General features: G+C 35.9%; 2 protein-coding genes across 3 annotated transcripts in view; both read right to left on the minus strand.

The window, feature by feature from the left end:
• CSDE1 (cold shock domain containing E1) overlaps positions 1-9911 on the minus strand; it is a 29238-nt gene extending 19327 nt beyond the window's left edge. Inside the window, exons 1-8 of one of the 2 annotated variants that reach the window (XM_044672383.1) lie at positions 9265-9911; positions 8408-8517; positions 7924-8016; positions 7249-7346; positions 6322-6403; positions 5425-5553; positions 5204-5329; positions 4103-4315 (exon numbers count right to left, since the gene is read on the minus strand). In XM_044672383.1, coding sequence (XP_044528318.1) covers positions 4103-4315; positions 5204-5329; positions 5425-5553; positions 6322-6403; positions 7249-7346; positions 7924-8016; positions 8408-8517; positions 9265-9463 — 1050 coding nt within the window. In that variant the 5' untranslated portion in view covers positions 9464-9911. The remainder of the gene's footprint in view (positions 1-4102; positions 4316-5203; positions 5330-5424; positions 5554-6321; positions 6404-7248; positions 7347-7923; positions 8017-8407; positions 8518-9264) is intronic. The other variant, XM_044672384.1, reaches the window with a different exon arrangement.
• Positions 1-9917, minus strand: part of BCAS2 (BCAS2 pre-mRNA processing factor) — a 248526-nt gene that overhangs the window by 213757 nt on the left and 24852 nt on the right. The window lies entirely within an intron of this gene.

Genomic DNA, 9917 nt, shown 5'->3' on the forward strand with positions numbered 1-9917 from the left:
TTTTGGGGGGGAGGGGGAAGGATACAGTCAGAGTTAAAGTTTATTTATATGGATAATGATCCAGAAAAGACTAAGTGGTCAGACTTCCTAAGTAGAACAAAAGGAGAGCAACATCACAAAAACCCAGAGTGGAGACAAAATTCAGGAAGGTTCTACCTTTTGGTACTTAAGTCAAGAAAAATGAGGCTATCATATGGGCCATTGATAATTTTGTCAGGAGTGGTTTTAGATAAATGATGAGGAAGGCAACCAAATTACAAAGGTCTAGGAAGTGAAAAATGGAAGAACAAGTATTTTCAGAGTTTATTGATATAAAGGTTAATAACTTAAGGAGATGCTATGGTTAAATCAAGGTTTAAGAATGAGGTAGAACAGGGTATCACTGTTAGCAGAAATGAATAATCCAGAAGATAGGAAGAGGCTGAAAATTGGGAGTGGAGGAAGAGATGTGGGAGCAATCTGCCAGAGGATATAGGAAATAATGGAATAAGAGTTATAATTAAAGGTTGTCCTTGGTGAGAAGGGCCAACTCTATCAGAGAGTAGAAGAGAGAGTGGGTGAAGATGTCAAAAGGTTTAATAATGAGGCAACATGGTATAATGGAAAGAGTGTTAGACTTGGAAGTCAGAAGAGGCTCAAGTTCAAATTCAATTTCTGTTACTTATTAGCTGTATGTTCATGCAGAAATTACTTAACTACCGTGAGCCTATTTTTATAGTGATACAAGGATATCTCCAGTAATTCATAAGATTTTCAAAGGGCTCAAATAAAATATGGATGCAAAGCACTCTGTAAAACTTAAAAAGCTCATTATTTACTAAAATATCAACAAAGAAAAGGTATCCCATTAGAATTAGATGTAAATTTAAATTGTTTGACTGAACAAGTGAAAAATTTAAAGCACTAGATACATTCCTAATTCCATTTCTTTCAACAGTGAAAGCCTAGGGGACAGCTAGGTGGCTCAGTGGATTGAAAGCCAGGTGGTCCTAGGTTCAAATCTGGCCTCAAGACACTTCCTAACTTTGTGACCCTAGGCAAGTCACTTGACTCCCAATGCCTAGCCTTACTGCTCTTCTGCCTTAGAACCAATACAAAGTGTTGATTCTAAGATAAAAGGGTTAAAAAAAAAAAAAGTGAAAGCCTAACACACCCTCTAATGAAAAGGCCTTTTTCCCATTTAAATGTCATCTCTTTGGCAATTATATGTTGTATAATTTGGCTACATGTAACTAACATTTGTTCATATCTTAATAGTTTAAAAAGCCTCACATCTGCACTGAGGATAAAAAAAAAAAAAAAAAAGCAAAAACCAGTCCTTGCTTTCAAGGAGCTCCCATGGTAATCTTAGAGGAAGGAGAAATAAGAAGGACTTTGGGCAGAACTTAAGATTTTAGCTGAGATTTGAAAGGTTGCTGGTGAAAATGCTCAGAATAGGGAGATGAGTGTCCTGGGCATGGAACAGCATGGAGGAGGTCAGTGTCCATGGATCCCAGAAGGTGTGCAGGAAAGTAAGATCAAACCAAGTCATAGATTTTAGATTTGATATTGGAGATAACAGGGAACCACTGGAGCTTAATGAATAGATGGTTATGTCCAATCTCTAATTTTAGGAAGATCAATTTAATAGCCAAGTGGAGGATGGATTGGAGTGAGGAAAATCAGATCACCAGCAGCTGTTTTCAATAGTCAGGAATAAGGGGCTACACCAGGGTGGTAGCTGAGTCAGAGGAAGAAAGGCATACATAATGAGAAATTTTATGAAGGTACAAACAACAGGACTTAATCACTGACTGGGGGTGTGTGTGTGTGTGTGAGAGAGAGTGAGGTTAAGAGTAAGGTGATGAAGATGACATCAAGGATGTAAGACTGAGTAACTGGGAGGGTGGTGACACCCTTAATGGTAATGGAGGGAAGTTTGGAAGGGAGGAAAGTTTTGAAGGTAGAGATAATATATTTAGTTTTGGACATGTCTAAATGGCAGAGATGGAAGAATGGAGGTCAGCAGAAAGGTTAGGGCTGGGCAAGTAAATCCTAAAGTCATCTGCATAAAGATAATACCTGAAGAAAACATCAAGTAATATAGCAGAGGGAGAAGGCAGACCAGGACAGAGCCTTGGAGGACCCTCACTATAAGCAGAGGGAACTTAGATGAGGATGAGGGAAGGGGAACTGAGGAGTGGTCAGAAAGGCGGAGAACCAGGAAAGGGTAATGTCACAAAAACTCAGAAAGAAAAAGTATCAAGGAGGATGTGAAGCTGTGGACTGGAAGGACAGCAGTACCCTCTTCCTATGGAATTTGTGATGTTCAAAGGACATCCAGCTTGAGATAATCAATAGACAGAGACATGAAACCAGAAGTCAGGAGAAAGGTAAGGGCTGGATAAAAAGATCTGAGAATATTCAAGATGATAATGAAATCCATGAGAGCTAATAAGATCAGTAGCAAAAGTATATACAGAAAAGACAGAGGAGAACACAGGAAAGAACCTTAAAAGTACCACCATAGTTGATGAGCATGAAGTGGATAAAGAATCTGCAAAGGAAAGTGAGATCAGACAGACAGGAGAAGAACTAGGATGAAGCAGTGTCATAAAAACCTGGAAGAAAGGAGAATATCAAAGGTTACATACAGAGAGGTCAAGGAGAATGAGTATTGAGAAAAGTCCACTGTGTTTGGTAATTAAAAGATATTAAAATTAAAAGATTAACTTTGTTGATGGCAATTTCAATTTAATAAAAGTTTGCAAGTCAGAAGTTAAAGAGACAGGAAAAGAAGTAGAGAATCTAGATAGCTTTCTCAAGGAGTTTAGCCATCAAGGGGTAGGAGGAGAAGATACAGGATGATAACTAGCAGGGATGGAGCAAGTGAAGGTTTCTGAGGATGAGAGATCTGGGCATTTTGTTGACAATAGGGAAACAGCCAGGGGGCTGGGAGTGACTGAAGATTACAGTTAAAATAGGGATGATAGGGGGCAGCTGGGTAGCTCAGTAGATTGAGAGCCAGGCATAGAGACGGTCCTGGGTTCAAATCTGGCCTCAGACACTTCCCAGCTGTGTGACCCTGGGCAAGTCACTTGAACCCAATTGCCTACCCTTACCACTCTTCTGCCTTGAAGCCAATACACAGTATTAACTCCAAGATGGAAGGTAAGGGTTTAAAAATAAAATAAAATAAAATAAGAATGATAGAGGAGGCAATCTACTGTAGGAGATGGGATAGGATGGGATAACTTGGGCATGGAGAATGCAACCCCTTCATGGGAAATGAGTGAAGGAGAAAGTGGCAGGAATCATGGGAATAATGGGAGATGAGGAACTGGGGAGAAGAGGGAGCCCTCTGTGAATAGGCTTAATTATTTCAGAGAAATATCTAATGGCTAAAGAATTGGCCCTGGACTCAGAAAGACCTGGTCTCAAGTCCCATCGCTAACCCTGATCAGTCACTTAAAACTCTCAGGATCCCAGGCAATTAAGACATAAGGTATAAAGCATCATTTATCAACATTTGCTTTGGTAGACAAATTGTCTCACAAATTCCTTTTACCAAAAAATCAGCTCTGGTTCTTGCCAGTCCCTTAACAATTTCTGCAATGTGGCCAAATCCCCAAAGAACTAAAAAGAATAATAACAACAAATTTTGGGACGAGTTACATTTCTTATAAAAGATGTTTCGGAGAAATGCTACCTGGATCCATCAATAATTACTATAGTAGGATAACTATAATAACTTTTATTATAGGAATTTGGATATACTATTAAGTCACACCCAAAAGAAGATCTATAACTTAACCTTACAATTAACTTTAATAAACTTCATTATAACAGGTTGGGAAGCAAATAATTACCTCGTCCCCAAGAACCAGAACTGAAATAAAAAGAATCTAAAATACTAGAAGGAACTTGCATTAACCCCAAAAGCCTTAATCTGATTCTAGTGTATTTGCAAGACCTTTCAAAGTAGAAACTAATTTTCTGTACAAAATCTTCTTAATGTCACTATGAACAATTTCCATGAATTATTTTGACTAGTCTTGTTGATATCATTTATATATAAACTAAGTAGACAGTAACTGAAAATTGAAGAATAAATAAAACTTGCCATTTCTCTGGTTTCATTAGTGCATTGAAACGTATTGGTGAGAACTTCTATGTTGGTTGCTCGTTCTAATTTGTCACGTCGGTCTGTTGAAATATTAAACCTAACATGGTCACCTTCCAGTAGAGTCACCTTGGATTTTGTATCTTTGTCTCCAAAGGGAAGTTCTTTAGGAATCACAAAATCTACTTTGATGCGTCCAGGCAATGGATCATTCTGATGAGAAGAAAAATATTTTAAACTACAGATTCTCTTCAACATTTCTATTTCAAAGTCAAACCAAAGGAATAATGCAAATCAAAATAATCTGTAACAAACTGCCGTGATATTTTGACTATTCCTGATCTGTAACCACAATACAATCACAAAACACTAACAGATAACTACATTTTCTTCAAACATTTTCAGTCTTCTTTCTCCTATTTCCTAAATAAATAATATGACTTAGAAAAGCGGTGTTGATTAACTCAAATTATTTTTCTAGAAAAGATTTCTGTGACTGTATTTTAGAAGCATAGTATAGTAGATAAGAGAACTAGATTAAAATCCTTCTTCAGATATTTACTTATTATATAACTACTGGCAAGTTATAACCTATCAGGGCTTGTTTCTTAATCTGCAAAATATGAAAAAAAAATACCTCTTGTAAAGTATCTCATGGGACCGTGGTGAGGCATATAAATATATACATGTATACACATATCCTTCTACAATTCAAACATTCAAATGCTGTATAAATAGTAATATAGCTTATAATGTGTTTCTAGTTTTTTCATTACCCAACTTTAGTAGGGTAAAACCCCAAATAATTCTTAAGCTGGTGTCTATTTCCCCTTTTAAACCAAATTAATTGATCTATAAAGTCTGAATAGTTTTTCTGAAACTACCAAAAAGTTTAAAGACACAGTGTTAAAAGAATTTACTAACTAATCAAATCAAATCAAATTTGACCATATTTTTCCTTTAAGTTTTCAGAGGGTGGTCCGCTATAAATGGTACAGGCAAAGCAATGGACTTTCAATCACCATTTTACTGAATTTAAAATGTCTGATGTCAGTGGGTAATGGGAAAAAAAGCAATACTTCACTAGCAAAAAGTGTTTACCTGGTTTTTATTAGGTACTTTTGGAATAACTTTGGTTACAGTTCCATCAAAATGTTCAATGCTGATATCTTCAAAAATGACTGTTCCTTGAGGCAGTAGTCTGACATCTGTTGCAACTTCTTTACCCTATAATTAGAAAAGAAAAGCACATAATGCAAATATTTCCTAAGAAACAATGAGGACCAGTGTCAAGAAGCTGGAATTTAAATAGACTTTCTTACATTTCTGTCTTTGATTGTGAATTCCACGTCATCTCCAGGCTGTAAGGCTTCTAGGTCACCTTTAAATTCACTATAGTGAAAGAATATCTCCTTTACAACATCACCCCTTTCAATAAAGCCAAATGCTTCCTAAAACAAAACACATAAAAAAGGAATATTATTTACTAACTCAGTTCTTTAGAACTTTATATTGTTGATTTAAAGGGAACAATCATCTCCATAAAAACACTAGAATAGAAATATTTTACATTTTTGCATGAAGTCTGATATCAAATGAAGAGTCAACTTTATCTCCTTTTCAATTCTGCTTTTGCAAGAAGGAGCTTAATTAGACATGCAAGATGGGAGTTCTTAAATCATTTAGAGTGAAATTTAGGTACCTCAGACATTCCCCCACACCCCCAAATTTATAATGGAAGGAAATGCTGTATTTTGGTTTCATGGTTAGAGGTTAATGAAAATTAAAGATATAATTTTCCTCTTCAACCAAATTCTCTCTGAAATTTATTCATTTCCTCAAAAAAAAAAAAAAAAAAAAAAAAAAAAAAAAAAAAAAGAAACCAATTCATGATGTAAACAATATATTTTTTTAATATGGCACTGAGGAATACTGAAGAAATTAGGTTCTGCCAGTAACTAAACCATATGACTTTGAGTCAATCACAACCTCCTTAAGTTTTAGTTATTTATCTGGGCATATAACAGGGGGTTAGATTGGATAGACTTTTAAGGTCCCTTCAAATTCAACATGCACAATGATTATTTTTTGTATTAAGCTTTTAAAATAATAGTGAGAAATGCATTTACAATTGGGAGGTAATAAAAGAGGCAAATTTTAAAAAAATGAAGTAAATTTCAATATCAAAATAGTTTTCTGGATTTCCCTACTATACTTACCTTCATGGCACAAACTACTCCCTGACAGCGAGCTTGCTTCTTTTTCAACAGCATAATATTACGAGCACTTACAGCACCAGTACTAGAGAGGAAGTAAGGGAGGAAAAAAGAATAAAGGAAGAACTAAAATACACAGCATTACCTATGCTCTAACAATAAGAGGAATAATACAAAATAAAATCTCCAGGGCTTCAAAGAGGTTGACATATCAAAATAACCACAAAGCTTTTAAAAACTAACCCAGTAAGTATCACTACATTTTAGAAAAAGCTATTCCAAATTCCTAAGTCTTTAAGTATTAGGCAGATACAGGTCACATAATAAATAGAAAAATTCCTAAACACAAATTCCATATTTTGCCAACATCTCTTTTTTTCCTGGTTTTTCCCCAAGACAAGATCTGAATTGAAGAGACAAATTTTTAAAAAGCAATAGGGAAGATTTAAAGTTTTGAAAATATCTATTCAATCACGATTTGATTAAATATTAAACTAACCAAGGAGTTAAAGTTGCGAGGGAATGGAGTCCATGAATGGTGTCTGATTTGCTTTCTTTTTATTTTGTACAGCTGGGAATAGAAACTAGCCACATCAATGTTACACAGAATGTTACTAATCTCCCTCCACCTGATAGCCCTTGTGTTGGTATAGTCACATTTATGGAAAGGGCAGGAAGGGGTTAATTCTCTTTCCAGCATTGTCCTCAGTATGGACCAGACATGAAGAAGTAGGTCACATAAGAAACATTACTTTCCAATAAGAGAGCATCACTTGAAGCACTATGGCAATAACTTTTTTACTTTATAAACTAAAGGTCTACAAAGGACAACTTAAAAGGCTAGAGTTAGAAGTTAAAATTTCAAAAACATTTAAAATTTTAGAAATAATAAAACATTTCTTAGTAGGAAAATATTAAAGAGATACTTACTGTTTATTTGTGTCAATTATAAAATTTATCTTATCTCCGGTTTCCAGCTGAGCATTCCCTTCCACGTCTTCAGGGGTATAGGTCAGATAAAACACTTCCTGTGAATTAACACACTTGTATGACCATATTTGTGTGCTACAGATGCGCTGTATATTGACTTTCTTAAACACTTAAGACATTGGCATTTAAGCCAAGTTTCTTTAGGTATGATGACAAACAAAAGCAAAGCGCTTTCTTCACATAAAAACACATTTGTCTCCAGGGTGTCAAAGGCTTTCTTGAGTCTTAAAGCTGAGCAGCAGTCAAACTCCAAAAAGTTTAAACACACTTGGAAGCATTTGCCCAGAAAATAAATGCAGTTAAAAAAGAAAAAGTTTATGTAAGACAGACATACTATTACTGGAGTTAGTGGCTAATATGAATTATGATTCAATGACAAAAAATTTTTTGATTAGGAAGTATTTCATAAGATTTTTGGAAGGGAACATTTGGGCAAAGTAAGAAACTTGGAAGTTTTGTTTATTTCTGATTATCGCACTTGAAACCTTTCAGAAACAAAATTTAAAACTGATTTGAACAACTGCAGCTTAAATTTTCTACTTTGAATTTAAAAAATATGCTTATAGATCATATTGGTGGATCAAGCAAAAGTTTAAGAAAAATACACAAGATTACCCCATTACGTTCGTAGCATACACTCCCTGTTGGACTCTGACCCGGGGCAGCTGGAGATTTACTCTCTAAGTTGTGAGGAACAGCGCACACAACCTACCAGTCAAAAAAAAAAAAATTCCATTGCTAATCATTTCAGGAGCAGCACTGTGCAACACAAACGGAATCTTAATTGCCTCTACACTATATGCAGGGATGCATTTTAATATGATCCACAAGAGGATGTTATGCTGCAAAGTTTCAAGCTTACAGTTTGAGGGTTAAGCAAAAACCCAAACTGAGCCTTAACTAAATTGGTTGGTTTTGTTTTGTTTTGTTTTGTTTTGTTTTGGTTTTTTTTTTTTTTGGCCAAACAAAGGGCAAGAAACACCAATGTTTTCAATAGTTATACAGCTCTCTTGCATACAAAAGTGAGGGTCTTCCCTTTTCCATTAAGAAGGAAACACACGCACACACGCACACACACACACAGAATCAAGCCACTAACTTGTCCATTAATTCGTTCTTCGGGTAGGATTTCTGGTTTTATCTTCACCAGTTTAACAGCAATAGGTTTTCCAGTCCGCCGGTCAGATGATACTTCAAATTCAACATCATCTACAACAAAAAAAGAATATTTTCTTCAAGTCTGCTTACTTTTTAGCACAAAATTTTCTGATTATCTAATAGGGAAATACTATACATGTGATGCCTCATGAAATATGACATTTTTACTTTTCTTATTGTTAATGGACTTTTCTTCTTAATCCTAAAATGAGCCATAGGACTTAAATTTTATTCTTTTTCTTTTTTTAAGCCCTTACCTTCTGTCTTAGAATCAATACTGTGTATTGGTTCCAAGGCAGAAGAATGGTAAGAGGTAGGCAATAGGGGCTAAGGATTTGCCTAAGGTCACACAGCTAGGATTTATCTGAGGTCAAATTTGAACTTAGGACCTCCCATCTCTAGGTCTGGCTCTCAATCCACTGAGCTACCCAGCTGTCCCCCATAGGACTTAATTTGAGAGGCATTTTTAGGAATTATCCAGGCAGGATGGAAGAACAAGAGATACGAATGCATAAACAGGGTAGGATACTTAATTTAAAATATTCCCTTTTAAAAAGAATTTTTACTTTAGAACCATTAGGGAATTAACTGTTAGAAGGGAAATGTTACTATATATCCAAAGCAAATCCAATCTCAACCACTTAACTATGAAAGTTGCATTTCCTTATAGTTATGGATAGATCCAACCAAACCAGAATTCTGCCGCTGCACCTCTTAACTCCTATATTAACAAGTACTTAGGAAAAATAGGTGCTATAAGTATTGAAAACAGAATGTTATTAAGAGTTGATAAATTACCTCCTACTTTTAGCTCCTGCAGGTTGCCATTGTATTGTGAACAGTGGAAGAAAAGTCTAGCTTGACGTTCTGAACACTGAATAAATCCATAAGAGGTCAGCAGTTTTTCAATAACCCCAGTTTCACGCAGTGCTGCCGAAGTACCATTGGGGTACCCGTTGTGTCCATTGTTGTGGAGAAGGTTTGGATCAAAGCTCATCTCGCAGTGATAATCAAATATTGCACTTTCAGTAGTATTTGCTGATTCTTCTTTTTCAGCACACGTTTCAAAGGATGAAAATTTCTAGTATATTTTTTTTTTTAAAAAAGAGAGAGAGCGAGAGGAAATGATCTACCAAGCTAATAGAGATCTGACTGCTGCTGCAGCGGGCAATCAATCTCACAGTACAGCACTGAAGAAAACAAAGACTACTAGCAGCGTTGGGAAGTGCTCTTGTGAAGCTGTTGAGTAGGCACAAACTTCTTGTTTCAGATCAAGTGTTGTGTCTTCAGCTTAAGTTTACTCTTCTTTGGTCTTGGTGGTGGTTACAAACGAGGCGTGTTCCTGGCCTGATCTGAACTTGAAGCAGCAGTTTCAGGTGGTAAAGTCTGTTCTGTTACACTTCATACCCAACAGCTCAGCGCCCCCTCTCCAGCGCCGCCATAAGCAGCAC

This window comes from Gracilinanus agilis, chromosome 4 (assembly GCF_016433145.1).
Source record: "Gracilinanus agilis isolate LMUSP501 chromosome 4, AgileGrace, whole genome shotgun sequence".
Taxonomy (NCBI): Eukaryota; Metazoa; Chordata; class Mammalia; order Didelphimorphia; family Didelphidae; genus Gracilinanus; species Gracilinanus agilis.